Raw genomic sequence first — 22934 nt, forward strand, 5'->3', positions numbered from 1 at the left:
GTTCCTGTTTCCACCCCACCCTCAGTTGGGGCTGGTTTATGTGAGAAGATGGGGGAGGCAATGGCAAACCACCCCATAAAAAGTCTGCCATGAAAATGTGAAACCAACGTCACCCCAGAGTCGAAAACGACTGGTGCTTGCACAGGGGACTACCTTTACCTTTTTATGTGAGAAGAATCATGAGTTCTCCCAGCATCATCACAACTCTGCTAAAGAACTTGAAACAGCAATCATTACAGTACTGAACTAGTATGGCCTAAAGGTTCAGTTTCCTAAGCATGACAAAGGTTCAGTAAATGAATCAAGTTGTGTCTACAAAAGGACCAGAGAATGACTTATATTATTGTTTGCTTTGTGCCACTGTGTTTTAATAGGTTAAACACAATATTGTTTTCCTCCAACAAGTACTGATTCAATATAGGTTGAATAAATGTACAATAGTCCTTGGGTGAGACAAAAGCTTAAATTAGTGGAAGGGGAAAATCTGCTAAGAGAAACACATACACTATTCAAAATCCTGTCACTTTCAAGAAAGGATCTGGTCCAATGGTTAAGAAGCTTTATCTTAACCCTTCAAATACTTCAGCACATCACAAAATACACATGGTTATGTCTGTATTTAACAACAGTTTGCTATAGCTGCATTACAAATGGACGGTGACTGTTAATGTGTGCTAGAGGCAATCTAACTGAAAAATGTGTATAAATCCATCTTCTGCATCTTCATGGGAAAGTGGCTGGTTGGTTATTTCCATGGATTATGAAGTCCATAGACTTTTTTCTTTCCAAAAGTTCCAAAACTGATGAGAAATTCTGAAGCTTTCATCAGGTCACCTCTTCATCCAGTGAAGATGGAGTGAAGGAGTGCAGGCCAAAAGTTTTTCCACACAGTGGAAATGTTAAGTGTTGGATTCGACCACCCGTCACCTAATTAGTCATTCCCAAATCTGTTGCTAGGTTCATCTTTAGTGACATAAACCCAATAGTAAAAAACAAAACAAAACAGCTGCTTTGGTAATAAAAATTGAGTCCTTTGACCAGCCCACAGTAGCCTTTATTTCCAGTAGACAAAGGTGCAAAAGGCTATATAGCTCAAGAAACAACTCACGGCAGAAGAAAAATAATCAACCCACTTGCCCATTTAAAATGTGAGGCCATAACAACTTTGGCAATGTCAGCTACCAGCCCTCATTTCTGCTGTTTGCCCCCACTGCTGAGGTTCACAGACATACACCGACACTGCTTGACTTTATGGATTTTCTTAAGTCGGAAAGGGGGGTCTAATTCAGGACAATCTAGCTCCACCGTGAAAGAGGTAACCTTCTGAGGCTTGCAAAAAGCACAGGACTGGAATGATTCCTCCTCTTTTTTCACATGCCGGGGGATATAGAATGAGTTACACTGGCCGTAGCAAAATCGGTTGATGATAGTGCGACTTATACAGCCCTCCTCACTCACGGTTTGCCTCAGTGGCTGTGTTTTGCACCAGTCACTTTTGAGGTATTTCCTCTCTGTGACAACCAGGGCCTCCTGGCTTGAGGCCAGTACCTCTTTGCTTAGATGCTGCTGCCGCTCTGAGTTGTTGCTTCTGCTGTCTTTGTAAGGTGAAGGAATGGCTCCTGGTGGACGGTTTTTCCTAGTATCCGACACTTGAACCAAAGTGGACACAAGAAACAAGGGTAAAACAAGATTCCAGATCATCCTGCAATGAGACAACAAAATAAAGTGAGAAAAAACAGGTCCAAAAAACAGCTAGTGAATGTTTCATTCTAAACTAGTCTTTTATGATGCCAGAAATAAAGAGATCCGGAAATGTGGTTTCAGTGATAAAGAAATCTGAGATGGAAATGCTTAGTTAAGACCATTTGTTCACTTAAGGATACTGAGTAATTATTCTCCTCCTAGAAGACTTTTAGATGTTGTTACTACCAGCTGACCTATGCATGAAGAAGCGGAAAAATGTACCATTTAACTACACAGCACATATGAAGTTAGTCAAGCTCCTATCCAGTTAAGTAAAAGTTTACCAGGTACAACACAACTTGGAAGATTAGAGATCTGTTCTCCTGGAGAAAGTAGCAGGAGATGGTGGTGGCTGCAAGCATAGATGGCTTCAAGAGGGGATTGGATAAACATATGGAGCAGAGATTATCAGTGGCTATTAGCCAAAGCATATTGTTGGAACTCTCTGTCTGGGGCAGTGCTGCTCTTTATTTTTGGTGCTGGGGGGGGGGCACACAGTGGGATGGCTTCTAGTGTCCTGACCCTACTGATGGACCTCCTGATGGTGCCTGGGTTTTTTGGCCACTGTGTGACATAGTGTATTGGGCTGGAATGAGCCATTGGCCTGATTCAACATGGCTTCTCTTGTGTTCTTATGTTCTTCTGAGGGCACACTCTATGGTATACATTGAAGTCTAGAATAAATGGAAGTCCTAGAGTGGCTACAAAGGGTGAATATTCCAGGACATCAATTTCTTCTATAGTATATCATGCAGACTCAATGGTATTCTGTCATGGAGGTTGCCCTATGGGTGAAGGCTTAAAAACCTACAGTAAGGACACCTGAATTAACCTGTGATTGATTACTGGTGTCTGTTTAAACCTTTTTCCCACCCAAAGGAGAGCTCTTTCTCGAACATATCCTCTAAAAAATAACAGATGGTCTAGTCCAACATGGGTCTTTTAAAAATTTATTGCAGCAAAGAGGGCTTTGATCAGCATGGCTAAAATGGAAAGCAAGTAGGCTAAACAAGATGTCTCCATTTTTTTTACATGATGCTACCTCATGATGTTTCATGAACTTTCTCTTAAGAAGAAGATATTGGATTTATATCCCGCCCTCCACTCCAAAGAGTCTCAGAGCGACTCACAATCTCCTTTACCTTCCTCCCCCACAACAGACACCCTGTGAGGTGGGTGGGGCTGGAGAGGGCTCTCACAGCAGCTGCCCTTTCAAGGACAATCTCTGCCAGAGCTATGGTTGACCCAAGGCCATTCCAGCAGGTGCAAGTGGAGGAGTGGGGAATCAAACCCGGTTCTCCCAGATAAGAGTCCACACACTTAACCACTACACCAAACTGGCTCTCACTGGCACTGGTATTGCAAGCTGTGATTATTGACAATGCGCATGCATGCCTGTACAAAGTCAGCTGCATGTCCACCACATTTTGCATATGGCCACAATTTGTATGGGAAAGAAGGCCTCTGACAGAAGCTCTGGAGAGATTTTTTAGTCTCATGCTAGAGGATGTTGGTGTCTTGCAAGTGACAGGTGAGGAGATCTACCTTCCCCCACATCTTCCCCGTTGCCACAGGGCCCCAGCTTTTCTTTGCTGTAGGGCAACACTAACTTATTCACCTGCTCTGCAGTCACCTGGGACAGAGCCTGGGGCAGGTGGAGCTTCTCTTCCTACCTGGAGGCTGCAGCCCAGGGCGGGCAAGGGAGAAGAAAAGCCCAAGCAGAGCTCCTCAAACACTGCAAGCTAGGTAGTTCCATGAGGAAAGGGTCGTGACTAATTTCCTGCTCTCCCTTGCAAATTTGTAACATTTTCTTTTTGTGGTTCAATAATTTGATCCTACACACTGGTTGTGATCTTGGCAGTTTTTTAAAGCCTGCCTTTGAGGATTGCATAATAGCCCCCTGTTTAGGATTGCTCTCAAACATCTAGCAAGTTCTCTTTTGATCTGTGAAGGATCTGTACCTTCCATCTGATCAGGAGTTTGAGTGAGGCTACTGGAGGTAATATCAAGGGCCATTTCAATTATTCCATCTGTCCCTCTTCTCCTGCTCCCCCCCCCCCCCCGCTCTATAAGCATGCATGAGAGGAGGTGGGGAAGGGGAAGAGATCTGAACCTACTTGGATTTCAGCATCTGGGAACTAAAGTCACTTTCTAAAGTTAGTATGCTTTCACAAAGACAACACCATCTGGAGATTTAACTCATCTGTCTCCTCTCTTTGGAGATTAAATTGACTTTTCACATCTTCTCATTTTCCCTTTCCCTATTAAGCATCTTCATGATGTGAGTTTGCTGGGGGAAACAGAAATATTTCAAAGTTTTTTTTTTCCCATCAGTTTAGTACTTCAAAGAGACTTATTGCCAGGTAACTTCTCTCTCATCTGTACTTAACTGACGGCGCACTTCAGAGTTCTGCCTTAGTCTGTTGGCTGGGGAATCTTCTTGATTCTGCTTGCTCCATTGTTTGTCTTTTGTTTGCTCTGTATTTTGAATCTATTATTTAATAATTCTGCTATTTTTCCTTTAATATCCCTTGCCTAATAAGCAATTATAAGCAGGAGTCCTGACCTGGACAGCCCAACTAGCCTGATCTTATAAGCTAAGTGTTGACCTTGGCTAATATTTGGAAGGGAGACTTCCAAGAAATATAAAGCTTGTGATGCAGTGACAGGCAATGGAAAACCACCTCCAAATATCTCTTGTCTTGAAAACCGTACAAGGTTGCCATAAATCAGCCGTGACTTGATGGCAAACCTTCCCCCCCCTCAAAAAAAAACCCCAAACAGTTATTTTTGTGATCACAATAACAAAAAGCCAAGTGATTTGTTAGGGTATTTGTTTGGATCAGGGTTCTTTTTGCCTGAGCACCCATGGCAGTTGTTGGCAGCCCTGAAACTCCACGCATTTATTAATATGGTTTACTGCTGAGGAACTGAATGGCACTTATTCACTTAAGAACATAAGAGAAGCCATGTTGGATCAGGCCAATGGCCCATCCAGTCGAACACTCTGCGTCACACAGTGACATATATATATATATACACACACACACACACACACACACACACACACTGTGGCTAATAGCAAATTATCTTATGGAAGTTCATTTTGCTAACTATCTTGCATTTAAAAATCCCATGGAAATCAGTGATACTCTGTTTTAAGCATATAGGATTGTAGCCAGAATGGAAAACTATTATGTTCAGCAAAAGACTCCAGCCAGTCTTCAGAAGAGTCACAGCTCTTGATTTGACTGAATACTGGGTTATCATGGCCAAAACCATTGGATGTCAACTGGATGTTCAAGCCAAATTCTTTTCAATCAGCTAATTGCAGCCTTCTCTGGAGATGCAACTGAATCTGGTATTATTCTTTTCCTTTTTTTTCCGCCAGCCCCAGAACATAGAAACAATGAGTCAGAACTTCATTTTAATCAAAACTTGTTCTGTCATGCTAAATTTATGAATTTTATAAAATGAATGCATCCCATTGGTTTACATTCTGGTGTTCTCATTCAGTCAGCATGATAAATGAGATCTACAGGGTAAATTCAATCAGTGTTTATCTTGTACTTCATGTCCATCATTAGCTAAGCATATGAATCCATAGCCCTCAATCCTCTCAGAGAAAAAAGAAATTCAGAAATCATTATCATAATTGTTGCTGTTATTAATTTGACTTGATGAATCACCTCATCCCAGCTGGTGCCTGGCTCTAGGTGATGTACAACAATAAAAATACATACAGTAGCCAATAAAACCTATTAATCAAAAACAAATTGCAAACCCTGATGGTGTCTGTTATAAGTGCTACCAATTCCTGGTTTCCAGATGCTACTTTGGGAGCAGAGGATCTCTCTGAGGGTGGGGGGGGGGAGGAGAAGGATGCCAGCCCGGCAACTGCTGCTGCCCTCAAGCTAAAGCCTGGTGGAACATCTCTGCTTTACAGGCCTTGCAAAATTGTAAAAGATCCTGCAGGGCCCTGGTATCTTCTGGCATAGTGTTCCACCAGGTCAGGGCCAGGTCTGAAAATGAAGAGTTGCTTCCTTCCGTTCACTAGTAATTCCTCAACTGAAGTTAGATCCTTTAAAAGCTACTTCTCATGAGAATGCTGGAAACAGTTGGGACCTACCAAACATTCTGCAGACTTTTTCTGCATTATTGGGAGGTGAGAGACTTTTTCTTACACCCCAGTGTTCCATATGTATGCCCTTCTCCCATTTTCTCTTCATCTCATGCCAATATTCTCAAAGACAAGATTCGGTTAAACAGCACTTCAGAATTAGATAGTTAACTCTCACTGGGAGCAGACATATTATGCTAAATAGCCAATTTATTTATTTATTATGCTAAATAACTTCCTATTGAACATATGAACATATGAAGCTGCCTTCTACTGAATCAGACCCTTGGTCTATCAAAGTCAGTATTGTCTTCTCAGACTGGCAGCGGCTCTCCAGGGTCTCAAGCTGAGGTTTTTCACACCTATTTGCCTGGACCCTTTTTTGGAGATTCCAGGGATTGAACCCGGGACCTTCTGCTTCCCAAGCAGATGCTCTACCACTGAGCCACCGTCCCTCCCCAATTCTTCAATGGTGTCTCAAAACTCACCACCTGAGGTGGTCTGCTGTGTGCACCCACACAGCCCTATCCTACTACCACACAACTGTGAACCCTCTATTTTCTGAACCCTTAGAGTAATGACCTTGAAAAGTAAAAGTTCTTTATTAGTTACAAAACTTGGATTTAGTGACCAACGTTGGTCATTGTGCCATCAAATGGCCCTCAGGCTCTAGGCAGAAGCTGTTTTTATAAACTGCTACATTGTAAAGCCTCAGTTATGGAATCACAGCCAGAGGAGACTAATTTCCATTCCCTTAGAGCTGCTGTACAAAACACAAGTTTTAAACAATATAAACAATTAGCTTAAAAATTATAGTTCTCCTGAGGGCTTCTGTCTTCAGACAATCTTTTTTGTTTAAGTGCCTGCTAATGAAATGATCCTGCCAGAACAAGGGATGGATGTCACTATTTAAAATACTGTAGGCGTGAGAGTCTGCTAATCTGCACAGTTGGTAACTAGCACAGAAAAGGAATTTCCCTATGGCTCAGATGCTGGGGGAAGGGGGGGGAGAGAGAGAGGGAGGGAGAGGGAGAGAGAGAGAGGTTAATGGGGGATCAGTTAAACTTCAAATTAACTTTCTTCTCTTTATAAATTGCTGAAGCTTCAGAGAAAATAGTGATCTCGGTCAGACATACCTTTAACAGGGAAAACAATGCTTATTTCCTATTTAGTATATGTTAAATTTGCAAGATATCCTTTCATTTTTATTCTGTGGGACCCCACAATAACTCTGAAATGTGGGTCACTAGCAGTGTTCCCTCTAAGCTGAGTTAGTTTGAGCTAGCTCACAGATTTTTACCCTCCAGCTCACATATTTTTGTCTTAGCTCAGGAAGGATGACACCAGAACACACTAATTTATGCAGTAGCTCACAACTTTAATGCCGGTAGCGCATTAAAGTAGAAATTTTGCTCACAAGGCTCTGCAGCTTAGAGGGAACATTGGTCACTAGTTGTCAATCAAACTCAGCTCCAGCAAAGTCAGTAGAACAGAAGCTCTGAAGTACTAATAAAAGAACAGGAAGCCAAAACTGAAGGGCTCCTGGTCAATGGCAAAGCCTGTCCATGGTGCAACCTGTCCTGGAGGTGACTTTACTTTCCCTGAAGGAAGAGATTCAGGGCTTTTTTTGAGCTGGAATGCACAGGAATACAGTTCTGGCTGGCTTGTCCAAGACTCCAGCTCAAAACAAGGTCTCTGGCAGAGGGAATGCACTAGGCAGCCACATACTCCCAGACTACATGCTCCATCCTCTGTGCTGCCTTCAGCCACCAACGGGCTTACAAAGAGATTGAGAGATGCAGAGCCACCCATGAGCGCCCCGTCCCAGGAGAAGCTGGGCCTGCCAATGCCTGCTCCACTGCACATGGCTGTCTCTCTCCAGCCATGTTTTTAGGGGGCAAAACATGGTCTTTCATTGGGCTGTGTAAGAGCACACATCCATGAAATGCAGCTGATTGCACTGTACTGTTCTGTGTCAATATGCGGAAAGTAACCTACTGAATTGGTGATGTCATTTCCAATGACATCAAGGGGTGTGGCCTAATATGCAAATGAGTTCCTGCTAGGCTTTTCCTACAAAAAAGCCGTGAAGAGATTGGTTCTGGCCAATATCAGGAGAATGAGGTCTCCTTTGTGGTATATAGTTTTTTTAAAAAAACATGTAAGGGTAATCTAGCAGCTATGGCTTCCACACTATGATCTGGTTACGGTGATCCATGCAGTGATCACATCCAGGAAGACGGCTGTAGCATACTTTACATGGGGATGTTTTTAAAACCATCCAGATACTTCAGCTAGTCCCAAATATGGTAGTCATATTGCTGTCAGATATAAGGATTATATCACACCTGTGCTGAAAGGTCTGCCCTGGTGGCTTATCTGTTACTAGGAACAAGTGAATTGGGTACAGAGTACCTAAAGAATTGCTTTCTCCTGTACTGTCCAGCCCACCAATTAAGATCATAAGCACATGTCCTGCTAAAGGTCCCTCAGCTGGAAAAGAAAGGAAAGTCATAACCTATAGCAAGGCTTTTTCAGTGGGGGTTGCCCAGTTGTGGAATACCCTCCTTGATGCTTACTGGGTGCCTACTTTATTGGCTTATAGCTGGCAAGTGAAAACATTTATCTTAGCCCATAAAAAGGTAAAGGTAGTTTCCTGTGCAAGCACTGAGTCATTACTGACTCATCGGGTGATGTCACATCATGATATTTTCTTGACAGATTTTTTACAGCGTGGTTTGCCATTGCCTTCTCCAGTCTTTACCCCCAGCAAGCTGGGTACTCATTTTACCGACCTCAGAAGGATGGAAGGCTAAGTCAACCTTGAGCCAGCTACCTAAACCCAGCTTCTGCCGGGATCAAACTCAGGTTATGAACAGAGCTTGGACTGCAGTACTGCAGTTTACCACTCTGCACCACAGGGCTCTATCTTAGCCTATACTTTAACCTAAATTTTACTAATGTGTGGCATTTTTACTCCTTTGCCACAGTCCTTTGTAGATTTTATGCTGTTTATTGATTGTTGTTTTACTGTTGAGAAATTTATTGTTGACACTTTACCAATCAGTTTGTTTTAAACTAATTTATGGTTTATTGCTTATTTTTACTTAACTTAGGCAAGATCTTTGGAGAAGTGTGAGAGAAATATTCTAACTATATAATGCCACAGTTAAAGGCAAATGTGTGGAAGGGACCAGCACAGCAACATATCGACCTGCAGCTTTTATATAGAACTGGGTCGTGTCAAAGGAAATTTGCAGAAGTATTGAGACTCTTCCACTTTCCTTCTTTAACCAGAGCTCCTAGATAGAAATCCTGTCTGACATAGCCCAAAGACCAACTTCAGATGTCAGCTCTACAAGGCAGTAGTCCCTGCTCCAGTAACAAAGTGACTCATCAACAGTTGACAAAGTGTATGGAACAAGGGAATAAACAGGCAAGAATAGACAGGTGAGTTTAGCAGATGTGCGAGGATATGGTAAGTGGCATTTTTAATATAAAATTCTAGAGAGACAATTTGGTGTAGTGGTTAAGTGCGTGGACTCTTATCTGGGAAAAGCAGGTTTGATTCCCCACTCTTCCACTTGCACCTGCTGGAATGGCCTTGGGTTAGCCATTAGCTCTGGCAGAGGTTGTCCTTGAAAGGGCAGCTGCTGTGAGAGCCCTCTCAGCCCCACCCACCTCACAGGGTGTCTTTTGAGGGGGGAGAAGATATGGGAGATTGTATGCTGTTCTGAGTCTCTGATTCAGAGAGAAGGGTGGTGTATAAATCTGCAATTCTTCTACTATCGAACTAGGCTAAGTAAGGAGGACGAACAGTAAAAAATATCTTAAGGTACCAACATTTGGTAACTTCTCAGTGTTGTAGCTGCTCAAACTACTCAGGCGTAGCTAAATTTAGTTCTAATTTTAGTTCTGTTCTAATTTCCTGGTCTAATATTAGTTTGGTTGTAGCTGCTCAAACTACTCAGGTGTAATTAATTTTAATTCTAAATAGGATCAGAGGTTCTTGGCTAGTTTTACTGCAGTACAGAAAGGGTTAAGCAGGGGATCAAACAAAGAACAAGGATTAAAACTGAGGTCATAGGTCACATTAAGCTGTAATATCACCTTGAAACTTTATTATACCAATAGATTAAAGTACTAATACCAGAGATTAGAGATAGGGACATGGGAGACAGCTGTCAAGCCGCCAAAGAACTGACAATCCTGGCCAACATTACTGCTTCAACACTATTAGTGCCATACCTGATAAGATCTCTGGATAGTATTAGCAGTGTTATTGCTTACTGATCATATAATTTTAACTGATTATTTATTGTATAGTTATTTTGTTGATTTTTTATGTTTTGCTGGTTTTAATGGTTGTTAGCTGCCCTGAGCCCACTAGGGAGGGTGGGATATAAATTCAATAAACAAACAAATAAATAGTGAGTTCACAGATAAGGCTACACTTTAGGCAGGTTTTTGTAAATGAAAAAGGGAAACAATAAAACAAACTGCAGCTAGGAGTTAAATACAGCTAGGGGTCAAAAAACAAGGGTCCAATTTTAAACTAAATATAAAATTTTAAGCTAATTCTCATATTCTTTAAAGAAGGGAGGGGGTTCTACAAGAAAACAAGCAGTTGCTTGTCTCCTGTAACTGTTAAGTTTATTCAGATATAGTCCCCTTTAATACAAGCCTAGAAGGGCTGAATTAACATTTGAAATTAAATTAGCATTTGGCATGAAAACCTGGGAAGGAGAGGAGCTCTTAGCAGCTCCCTCTCAGCAACACCACTTGGTAATCAACCAGAGGCTGACTCACTCATCCTCCTTTACTGGTTAGTTCCCAATTAGTGTCCCAGCTCCAGTGGCAAAGTGTCTGGAACAAGAGAATAAACAGGTGAGTTTAACAGATGTGCAAGTTTAGCAGCAGGGTGAGAAAGCCAGGGCACTGGTCTCTCCACATCCCTACACTTTCCTGCCTGGTGTGAATGTAGCAGACATTACGAGTGGTCTAGATAGACTAGTAGATAATGTAGGGAAATGTAGTGGGGAAATAGATCCAAGTGGGCAGCCGTGTTGGTCTGAAGCAGTAGAACAAAGTAGGAGTCAAGTTTCACCTTTAAGACCAACGAAGTTTTACTCAGAATGGAAGTTTTTGTGTATGCATGCACACTTCTTCAGACGAGGAATCAGGTATGGTGAGCAGAGCTACATATAGCTGGTAGGCAGTGGTTTAGAATGCAAAATAGTACAAATTTAAAATCCAATGACAGAATAGTAAAATTAACAAATTGAGCAAACCTTTGATCTGGGTAGCATGAGCACGAGAAACCAATAAAACAGTAACATGTCAAAATGTGAGAATGTCTGCTAAAGAAATGCCCTCATTTGGGCTCAGGCTTATAAACAATATGGTGATTAGCCAAAGCATATTTAAGAGCTTTGTTATTGTTAAAATATAATTGCTATTATAGCGTTATATAGTTTGCTATTTTTTCCCATCTAGGAATTGGCAACCCTAAACACAATATATAGATCACTAACAGGCAGCACAAGAGACAGCACAATTCAGATTGGACAACTGAACCATAACATTAAGAATCTCTCTGCAGCTCAAGTTTTAAACTAAAATTGAAAGGTCCTCTTGATGGCAAACTTTGAAAAGGAAAAACAAAATGTCTCTTTTGAAAAAACTTCTCATAAGATGTTAAAGATATCTATACATGAAATTTGTATTTTACTCCTTCCCACAGCACCCAGAAATGTAGAAGCAATTCAAGTCGCCATGGAATGTACCCTCAATAGCCTTTGGCCCAGGGTGGCCAAAGTTGCTTAACGTAAAAGCTACATAGAATAAAGATCTGATGTTTGAGAGACACAACAAAGGAAGGAAGGAAGGAAGGAAGGAAGGAAGGAAGGAAGGAAGGAAGGAAGGAAGGAAGGAAGGAAGGAAGGAAGGAAGGAAGGAAGGAAGGAAGGAAGGAAGGAAGGAAGATGGGGAGAGGAGAAGCGGAAAGAAAGCAACTTTGAATGCCTTCTCCAAGCCGCCAGCTGGCTTGGCTTGGAGAAGTGATTTTAAGAGAGAAATGGCTTCTCCAAGCTGACCAATGGGGCGGTGGAGGCTTCGAGAACCACACAATATTTGTAAAAGATGTGGCTCCCGAGCCACAGTTTGGCCAATCCCATCAAACTCAGTTCAGAGAGAGTAGAGTGCAGCTAAGCATCAGAGCCTGGTCCAGTTGCTCTACACTGACTTCCTTTTGAGAAGCATATTTAAAGATTTTACTGCTGATCTAGAGAGCTCATCACATTCTGGGACTCTTCTACACTTTCCAGTTCCTGAATCTAACATCTATGTTTGTTTGTGTGTTGGGGTATTTCAAGCAGAACTGAGAGCTTTATCCTCTATTTTGGCAGGAGAAAACAGAGGGAGGAAACAGTTGATGAAAATCTTTTGGTAGCTATAAGTTATGACAATGCTTTTCATAATACCTTCGATTCTAGCCTCCGGGCTTTCAAGACTGCCATCAAAATGGAAGAATTTTGATATCATAGTTGCCTTTTATTTACAGAAAGGAAAGCAAGCAAACTTGTATGGCAATCTTCCTATAGGAATGTGCTTTCTCAAACTGTAGCAAGTACCCATTTGCCATGGATACAAAGCATAGGGCCTTCATTCATTTCCATGGAAACTATGTCTTCTAGAGCAGAGATGTCAAACTCATTTGTTATGGGGGATGGATCTGACATAAATGAGACCTTGTCAGGCTGGGCCATATGTCATAAAATGTTGTGTCAGGTAGCAGAGATATAAACTTTATAAAGGACACAAACACACACAAAAATTTAAGCTTCAAATAAAACATGCTTAAAACATTAGCACTCAGTCTTAAAGGTGCTTTCTTTGTATCTCTCCCATGCAACCCAGGGAACTGGGCAAAGGAAGCCCTGACTCCTTCCTACCTCAGGGGACCAGGAGCAGGAGGAGCCTCAGCCAATAGAAGGAAGAGAGGCTTGGCTCAGTAGCTCTGCTGTGCAACTGAGAGAGCCCAGCAAAGCAAGCTATTCCTCTCCAAGAGAGGAGCCTCAGCAATTGAGAAAATAGAGGCTTTGCTCTGTAGCTCCTGTGCGATTGAGCAAGCCTGGCAAAGCAAGCTTTGATGCAGAAGGAAGTGAGAGGGAGAATGAAGCAGATGACAGCCAGTTACTTGGGGTTCTGATAGGAGACCTCTGGGGGACTCATTTGACCCCCAGGCCACATGTTTGACACCTATGTTCTAGAGGAAAGAGAGATGTGAACCAAAGGGGGGGGAAGAAAGATAAACAAATAGAGTTGGCAGTCTTCCAGTGAGGCCTGGAGATCTCCCACTTTTACAAGTGATTTTCAGCTTCCCTGAAGAAAATGGCTGCTTTGAAGGGTAGACTCTATGGCATTGTACCATGCTGAGGCCCCTCCCCTGCCCAAACCCACCCTCTCCCAGATCCACCTGCAAAGTCTCTAGGTATTTTCCAACACAGACCTGGCAACCCTAAATATGTGAACTGGAATAATTAAAGGGTCTATGGTGGACACAGAACAATATTAAACATATAGTCTCAGTGGAAAAAAATGAAAAAATAATTACTTTTTTGCAAGCAATTTATTATTTATTACATTTTTATAAGCAGTTATTAGTACATATAGCTGTTTGCAGCACATTTCATGGTGAGGTTGTATGTTTAATATAATCCTAAAAATGTAGCAATACAGAATGCTATTTAAAATATTATCACTTATTTGGAAAGACTGGCCAAGTGAACCACAATAAAATGTTATGCTATAATCAGCAGTTTTCTCCAGTTTCGGAGAAGACAAAAGAGACAAAAAATACATTTATAAAAAATCTATTGTTGGCCCCAATTGTTTATCATACTAGACATCACTGCCTTTAAAAGATCTCTCCACAAATATCTTCCTTTATGTGAGATTAGGAAGTTAATGCACTGGCTAGGGAACAGTCATTTAGATAGCTATGTGTAGTACAGTGGTCATCTAGGAGACTAACAGTGCAATGCTAAGCATATATACAAAGAAGTAAACACAACTGTGTTTAATGGGGCTCATTCCCTAGTAAGTCTGTTTAGGGTTGCAGCCCAACAATACAATAGTAAACAGAGTCACATCCTTCTAAACTAGGGTTGGCAAATCTAAGTCAGAAAATACCTGGAGACTTTGGTGGTGGATCCAGGAGACTTTCCCATTCTCTAAAACGAACAAATAAAAACTACAGTAGTGCAGTTTACCTGAATACAGTTTTCCTCAATCCCCAGCAGCTGGCTGCACTTCCACTTCCACTCTCTCTCTCTCACACACACACACGCACAGCAGCCAAAATAAACACAGTTTGGAAGCGTACACTTTGTGGTCTCATTGGGGCAATTTACTCACCATGGAAGTTGTTGAATGCTGTATACTCAACCAAATTCTTCAGACTAACACAGAGAAACCAGAGGTTCTACTTCACTCCTTACTCTCTATTTTACTGGGCAACGATTTCTGAAGGGACTGCAAAACAAATGGAGGGACTCGGAAGCTTCCCTTCCCTTTCTCACAACAGTCACATTGTTCTGTAGGTTTGTCGCACCCCATTCAGCCTAGCTTCCTAGATGGAAAGGCACATGATGGCTGTTGGGGCAGAGCTTCCCCCCACCAGCCAGCTGGCTGGGGGTGGGAAGGAGCCTGCAAAATTGGGGGATCCCCTGCTGAGACCTGGGGATTAAAACGAAATACAAAAAAGAGTGATCACATGAACAATGAGCAACCAAATACCTACACAGGTGTGATCAAAATTACTATGCTATGAACACAGTTACTTAATGGAATTATATAATCAAATAGGAATGCTCTTAAAACAACATCTCAAATAACAGATTCACAGCAACAGTAATTTCTTGAAATCTCATGGGAGTAGTAGATCTCAACAGGATTGTTAACTTGCACTTCCTGTTTCATTTACATAGTTCTTCAGGCTTGGAATTTACAAATCTGTAAACAAAACAATAAAAATTATAATACAGACACACATACTATATGCTTCCCAATCCCTAGGTCCCAGTAGGGGATCCCCCAGGCTTACAGCAACATGCCTGACACTGGCTCCTTAATTTAAACATGTAATGGATAGCACCTGCAGTTGAATTAAAGCACTCTTGTGCTAGCCATATCATAAGCATACAAAGAGAATGATACAGGGCACTTTACTTTTTAAACAATTTCTTTCCTGCATATTACAAATAACACCACAGGTCCAATGTTGAATTCAATCAATTGGGGATTACACTATTTAGCTTGTGGATCCAAAAGCATTCTATTTCCTTGTCCTTGCATGCCCTTAATTTCCTCCATCTATCAGTATTTCCCTTCTACCAAGTCTGATTCACTGAGCCAGTTTGGTGTAGTGGCTAAATGTGTGGACTCTTATCTGGGAGAACCGAGTTTGATCCCCCACTCCTCCACTTGCAGCTGCTGAAATGGCCTTGGGTCAGCCATAGCTCTCGCAGAGCTGTCCTTAGAAGGGCTCTGTGAGAGCTCTCTCAGCCCCACCTACCTCACAGGGTGTTTGTTGTGGGGGAGGAAGATAAAGAAGATTGTAAACTGCTCTTAAAGGAGATTCAGAGTGGGGGATAAATCCAATATCCTCCTCCTCCTCCTTTGCAGCACCTCTTCATTGAAATGTGACTGGAGAGAGCTGTCTACCCTCTGGCTGTTCTTTCAGCCACATAAGTCATGGAGGAGGGGCTTCTGATCAACATGGCTTAGCTTGCATTGGCTATCGCTTTACACTCATAAATCTCAGTGGCACTCTTATCCACTAGTATTATGACTGCCTTTTAAAAAAAATCCTGTGTGATATTTCTCCCAGCGATCTAATGTGTCAAGGTCATATTTCATTTTTAATCTACACTGAAATGTTTGCAATTCACTATTAGTATTACCAAAAGATAAAGTATCGTCCACTGATTTATCCAACAATTATTTATAATCATTCTTTAGAAAATAGGTACAAAGTTGAAGCGTACACATGGTGCCACAGATGGCAGTATAAGACACAGAGTAAGAATGCTAATCTTAGTAGGTTGTCACTTTTGAAATGAAATAGTTTGGCATTGTAAGGCTAGAGTGGCAGGTTCTATTTCCACTTACTAGGTCCAAATTTGCCTTACCTCTAGTAATGTAATATGACTAACCAATAGGATTGCTAACTTCCAGGTGGGCTCTGGAGATTTCCTGGAAATGCATCATATTTCCAGGTGACTAACATTGGTGGCATTATACCCCACTGATTTCCCTCTTCTACCCAACCTTCATTCTCCCTAGGCTGTACCCCCATACCTCCAGGAATTTCCCAACCTGGAGTAAGCAATGCTAGTAACCAGCAGTGGAGGTCTTGTAGGTCAGACTAGGCAACCAGGTGAACAGCTTTTCTCTCCATTAGACCTGCCAATCCTCAGGTGGGTTTGTAAACAAAAAAAACTGCTGGTGAAATACTCAAATACTCATTAATAACTCATTGTTATTATTGGATTCACCAAACTTAATACATTCAGAAATGTTTTCCATACCCTTTCAAAATAATCATACATTAACATCCAGAAAACTCTGTATGACTTCTATTACTGATTTAAAGGAACAGTCCCAATAATGTCCATTCTGTGCGTCCAAAATCTCATCGCCAACTTTGCTTTCCTCTTAATAGTAGATGGCTGTCTTGTGCAGACTGAAGCAGGCAATGAACTTTGGAAGATCGCATCCTGGACTGTTATAAAATATTCTTCAGTAACATCAGCGGCAACAGGAATCCTAGGGTTAATTTCATGTTTCTGATTTCCTTCTTCCTGGCTGCAACTTAGGTCGGAACTAACATGATATCCACCATCAGGACTTTTTTTGTAGAAAAAGCCCAGCAGAAACTAATTTGCATATTAGACCACACCCACTGACATCACCACTGTTTCACCACTGTAACAACAGCGGCAACATGAATCCTAGGTTAATTTCATCTTTCTGATTTCCTTCTTCCTGACTGCAACTTAGGTCGGAACTAACATGATATCCACCAGCAGGGCTTTTTTTGTAGAAAAAGCCCAGCAGGAAATAATTTGCATATCAAGCCACACCCCTTGACACCAAGACAGCTGGAACTGCGTTTCTGTTAAAAAAAAAAAGCCCTGTCCACCATTAATACTTGTAGTATACCGTTAAACAAAAAATTAAACAATTACACCAATAAATACACTAACTCTGTGCTCAAGCAATTTTCTCACTCAAAAAGCAATAGCTCTTCACTCTCAGTATGGGCACGTGTCATAGATATAATAAAAGCCTTACGAGTGTCTCGAGCCTCAATTTTTATTGGAGGTTGTGGCTATCACAGGAGTGGCCTTGCACTCTGTCTGTCACCACTCTCACCTGTCATTGGGTAGCCTCACTGTGACCCGCCTACTGCTGGCCCTGTCAGGCCAGAACCCCACCAGAATGCTATTAACCTTTGGGCGAGACAGTTCTCTACCAACATGTTCTCCTGTAGCCTTACTGATTACTCCTGCCTCTCCTCAGTCTATCTCCCCCACCAAACAACGCTGCCTCCGTTTTGCCACCTCCAACTAATACTCCCCACCAAAGTTGCACTCACCCAGTACACACACCCTGCCTTTACTGTTTGAGAGGTGAGGTATATATTTTCTATTTATAAATATGCCAGAAACTCCTCCTTATGGGGCAATATTCCACCTCTGGAGAGGGAAGTTCAGCAGCAGCAGAAACAGACTCTCTATATTCTATACTTTCTATACTCAAGCCCCCTTTCCACCTGCAAATAGTCTTCACTCTTTCTATTCAAATTAGGCTACAGTGGGCTACTTGGTTTAAGAGGCAGGAAACCATTTGAAGGCTCCCTTTCGCTCCCCCCCCCCACCTGCAAGTGTGAGAGGCTGAAAGGCAGGCTTCTAATGGCTGCCTACCTTCCTGCCTGCCTGTCTGTCTTCCTGTCATTTCTCTGTCTCCGTCATCCTTCCTTCCTTGCTTTCCCTTTATTTTATTTCTTTCTCCCAAACTTTAACATAATTCTCACTTCATTCATTCCTCTCATTATTTCTCTGTCTTTTTCATTTTATCTTCCTTCTCCTTTTTATTTCTCTCACAGGCCTCATTTTGTACAGGAGCTCACAGGAGTGGAGTTGCAGAACCTCTAAATTTTATCACATTCTTTCTTTCTTTTATTGCACCCCCCTTCCCCAATACTTGCTTTTGGGCTCTATTGTTCAAAACTCCCTGTGAGAATTTTGCTGAATTGTAAGATTTGACAAACTTTCTCATATTTCTCACCACAAAAAATGAGGAAATAACCAAAACATATAAAGCAGAGAGATGGAAATCTTCATCATGTCACTGTGGCCACATAGGAGAAAGTAATTTTAAAAGTATGATGGGGTAAGGTGACAATTATAATTCAAGAAGCATGTTAAAGTAGACGCTGAACTGATATAATTTAGTACACCTTCCGGAGATGTCAGGGATGTATGGCATATGGAAAGAGTTATGCAAATGAGTTGTGGTAATGAGCTCTGGCACCTTTTCTTCTACAAAATGACCCCTGCTCTCACTCCTTACCCCCCTCATTTTTCTACCTCCCTTCTGTTCTTTCTCTGTATCTCTGTCTTTCTGTGTTTTTATTTCATCCTGGTTGTAATAACACACTAAATTATGCACTTTCAATTAGGGTTCCCAGGTCCAATTCAAGAAATATCTGGGGACTTTGAGCATGGAGTCAGGAGACTTTGGAGGTGGAGCCAGGAGGCATCAGGATGGAGCCAGGAGCAAGAGTGTGAGAAGCATAATTGAACTTCAAAGGGAGTTCTGGTCATCACATTTAAAGGAACCACACACCTTTTAAATGCCTTCCCTCCACTGGAAATAATGAAAAATAGGGGCACCTGTTGGGGGGCTCAGAGAATAGGGACCTCAGCTCCAATCTTTTTGAACTTGGATACCTTTTTGAGGAGAGGCACCAGATGCTATGCTGCAAATTTTGTGCCTCTAACTCAAAAAATAAATCCCATAGAGCCACAGATACCCACAGATCAATTCTCCATTATACCCTATGGGAATTGGTCTCCATAGGGAATAATGGACTACACAGCAGACATTTCCCTCCCTCCCCCGCTTTCTGATGACCCTAAAGTGGAGAGAGGGCCTCCAAACTGGGAGATCCCCTGCCCCCACCTGGGGATTAGCAACCCTACTTTCAATCCACTTCCAATGCACTTTCCAACTGGATTTTAATGTGTGAACTGGTAAAATCCAGATGGAAAGTGCTTTGAAACTAGATTGAAACTGTATTATCTAACATGTGTGATTACAGCCTCTGTCTACCTTCCTTCTTTCCATTTCTCTTTAGCTGTTTCTACACTTGGCAGGAAAACCTGCCTTTATGCGTGTTTAAAAGTAATCATCTACATTGCATATCTCTGTCACTTCTGTCTTGCTTTGAATTTTCTTAAGTCTCCTACATTCATTTTTTTTGAATGGGCAACAAAAGCACTTTCATCCTGGAATTGCCCTGCAGTTCTCAAGAGTACTTTTGAACAGGAGTTTTCCTGGACATGTGGATCTAAGTTAATAATTGTAGAACTTTCCCTCCGAGTTTTAAAACTCCTCCCCAAAGCCCCATCCATTGTTCACTTGCGAGAGCACTGATTCAGGAAGTCGCTAGGTGTGCTGCTCAGAGGTGCATCAACATGTGTTCTCCTCCAAGCAGGGCTTCCCTCACAAGAAAAGCCCAACTCGGAGGAGAATGTGCCCCACCTGGCTGCTCTCACCTTCAAGGTAAAAGCAGCCAGGCAGGGCATCAGCGCAGCTTCTCTGAGCCAGGCTTCCCTCGCAAGGGAGGCCCAACTCAGAGGAGAATGTGTCCTGCACAGCTGCTCTTGCAATCAAGGTGGATGCAGCCAGGTGGGGCATCAGTGCAGATTCTCTGAGCATGACTTGGAGAATGCTTCCACAGTGCACTCTCAGAGGTACTTTGCACCTCTGAGAGTGCACTGCACAGGCCTGGCTTGGCCTGATCTCCCCATGGGTGGGGGTGGGCAGCAGGGCAGGCGCAGGTGGGGGGCACAGGACTGGTGCTGGCCTGGGGCACCTAAAGCTCTAGCACTGGGCTGCCAGGGTCCTGGGCAGGCAAAAGAGGTGGTGGCAAAGGACGGCAGCCTCCAAGTGGTGGAGAGGTGCCCTGCTACCCCCGTCAGCTGTCTGGGTTCTAGGCAGGTGAAAAAGGTGGCGCATGGCAGCAATGTGCACAATGCCACGCAGGGGGCAGGAATTCTTGCCTGGGACTTCCTTCTTTATGTATATAATCGGGACCCGTCCCACGTTGCCTCGCTTTGTGATGTACTCGCTAATAAAGCATGTTGCCTTCAACACATCTCGTCACTCAGTATATTACAGTGGCAACGAAGATGGGATTTTAGCCAGGTAACTCCCCAAGCAGGACTTCGCTGACCTAGCCAGAGATGAGGAAGGCACGCCTTTGAGGGAGATGGAAGCGCCCGCCGCTGCCACCATGGCTAACCCAAGTGGGACGATGGGCCACCTTGCAGAGCTCGACCCCGCCAACCCCGATAGGTGGGAGACCTACACGGAGCGGGTCAACTGCTAACTACGAGCGAACATGATTACAGACGACAGCCGTAAGAGAGACGTGCTCCTGAGTGTCTGCGGGGAGGCCACATTCGAGATCGCAAAGGGTCTCTTGGCCCCCGTGAAGATCACGGAGAAAAAGTACAAGGATAGTCAGACTCCTGACCAGGCACTTCTTGCCCCAGCCTTCCATCATCGCCTGCTGATTCCTCTTCCACAAGAGGGATCAAGGGGCGGGAGAGACAGCCGCTGTCTACCTGGCCGCCCTTCGCCAAATCGCGGGGAGCTGCAGCTTCGACAAGCTGGAGGAAGCCCTGAGGGATAACTTCGTCTGGGGCCTCCAAGATGAAATACTGCAGCAAAAGCTCTTCACAAAGGAAGAGCTCACTCTGCAACTTGCCTTCAACGAAGCCACCGCGTTCGAGAGAGCAACCAAAGCTTACAACAACCCGCGAGGGGAAGCGGTCTACCAGGAGGAGATGGCACCGGGTAACCCAGAGGAGGAGGAGGCAAACCAGCTACGTCGCCAACCAGGAATGGGGCCAAGAGCGCCCACTCGGCCACAAGCGACAGAGAGACCAGCCAACACCAAGTGCACAAGCTGTGGGGATCCACACGAGTGCCGGGACTGCCCCTATCGCAACGTGGACTGCAGGAACTGTGGAAGAGTGGGCCACATAGTGCGGGCTTGCCAGGTCAAGACCACCCACAGACGCCAGTCCACCAACCACAACTCGACCGATGCCTACTCGACCTCATCGACTAGCCTGCAGGTAATGAACTTGCCCCTCACCACCCCAGATAAGGTCAGGGTGTCGGTCCTAATCGAGGGTGCTCCATGCCTAATGGAGCTGGACTTGGGCTCCTCCATCTCCATAATTTCGGAGGAGTCTCTACGAAAACTTTGTCCCTGTGGCCGGCCCTGGCTGCGACCGGTGGACTTCATACTGCGGGACTTCCAAAAAAACCCTGCACAGATTTTGGGTTGGACCACTGTAAGGGTAGAGTTTAAGAACTTTAAGGGCAAGCTGGACATTCTCGTGGTCAAACACCAGCTCATCACATTACTGGGGCTGGCCTGGTTTAGACCGCTGGATATTTAAATAGTGGGGGTGCAGCAGATGCGAACGCAAAATTTCGAGCATGTGTGCCAGGAATTCCCGAAAGGGTTGATGGGTCCCTGGGGTGCTACAAGGGGCCTCCCATCACCTTAACCCTCAATCCCCATGTGAGACCGATAAGGCTGAAGGCCAAGCGAGTTCCGTTTGTTCTTAAACCAAAAATAGAAGCGGAGCTGGACTGCCTCACGGCCCAGGGAGTGCTAGAACCAGGTATCCTATGCTGCATGGGAAACACCCATGGGTTTTCGAATGGGGATGTGTGCATATGTGCCGAATGGGGATGTGCACATATGTCCTGATTACAAGTGCACAATAAATAAGGCACTTAAGGACAACCCATACCCCGTTCCCGTAGTCAGCCACGTACTGGCAGCCCTAGCAGGCTCTAAGGTTTTTGGGAAACTGGACTTGGCCCAGGCGTACCAGCAACTCCCGGTGGATGCCGAGACAGAAGCCCAGACCATTGTGACTCACAGGGGAGCTTTTCGGGTGCGGCGGTTGCAGTTTGGGGTTAGTGTGGCTCCGGGGATTTTTCAGAGCATAATGGATTCTTTTCTCAAAGGGATCCCCGGGGTGCAACCATTTTTTGATGAAGTTTTGATCGCCGCCCTGAGGAGTTCAGCAGCCGTCTGCGTGAGGTACTCCGCCGTTTCCAGGTGGTGGGACTTAAAGTAAAGCGGGAAAAGTGTACCCTTGAGGTGTCAAGGGTAGAGTTCTTGGGGTTTGCAGTAGACGCCATGGGAATCCACCCGATGGCCGACAAGACCAGGGCTATTGTCCACGCCCCAGCCCCCACGTGCAAGATGGAGTTACAAAGTTTCTTGGGATTATTAAATCCCAATTCGATCACTCTTTTAAACTAACATTTTTGCTAACACTTTTGTGAAAAAGTTTTAGCAGGTGTTTCAATTGTTTTCAACATGTTTTTCTATTCTGTTGCCAATTCATGTATTCTGTGGACCATGCTTTTGCTATTGGAGAGACAGATACATGGAGTTATGATAGTTAAAGAGCTATTCTTATTTTCCAATTGTATACAGTCTAATGGAGACTTTGAAAGCCGTTGTAGAATTAAAGTAATCAGAGCTTGAAGGCAGCAGCAAGACTTGGGGTGGGGGGAGGGAAGGAAAAGACAGGTTGCTTACCTGTAACTGTAGATCTTCGAGTGGTCATCTGTGCATTCACACTCATGGGATAGTGCGCCTGCGCCGATCCCCGAATCGGTATCTGAAAAAGCCCGGGATTTTTCCGCGCTCGGCGCCAACGAGCATGCGCAGGCGACCCAC

The 22934-nt window shown here is 43.7% G+C and overlaps 1 protein-coding gene across 1 annotated transcript in view; it reads right to left on the minus strand.

The window, feature by feature from the left end:
• Positions 1-340: 340 nt before the first annotated feature.
• Positions 341-22934, minus strand: part of GREM2 (gremlin 2, DAN family BMP antagonist) — a 67569-nt gene continuing 44975 nt past the window's right edge. The window contains exon 2 of the mRNA XM_060243383.1: positions 341-1702. Within this exon, the coding sequence (XP_060099366.1) occupies positions 1189-1702 (514 nt within the window). The 3' untranslated portion in view covers positions 341-1188. The remainder of the gene's footprint in view (positions 1703-22934) is intronic.

This window comes from Heteronotia binoei, chromosome 1 (genome assembly GCF_032191835.1).
Source record: "Heteronotia binoei isolate CCM8104 ecotype False Entrance Well chromosome 1, APGP_CSIRO_Hbin_v1, whole genome shotgun sequence".
NCBI lineage: Eukaryota > Metazoa > Chordata > Lepidosauria > Squamata > Gekkonidae > Heteronotia > Heteronotia binoei.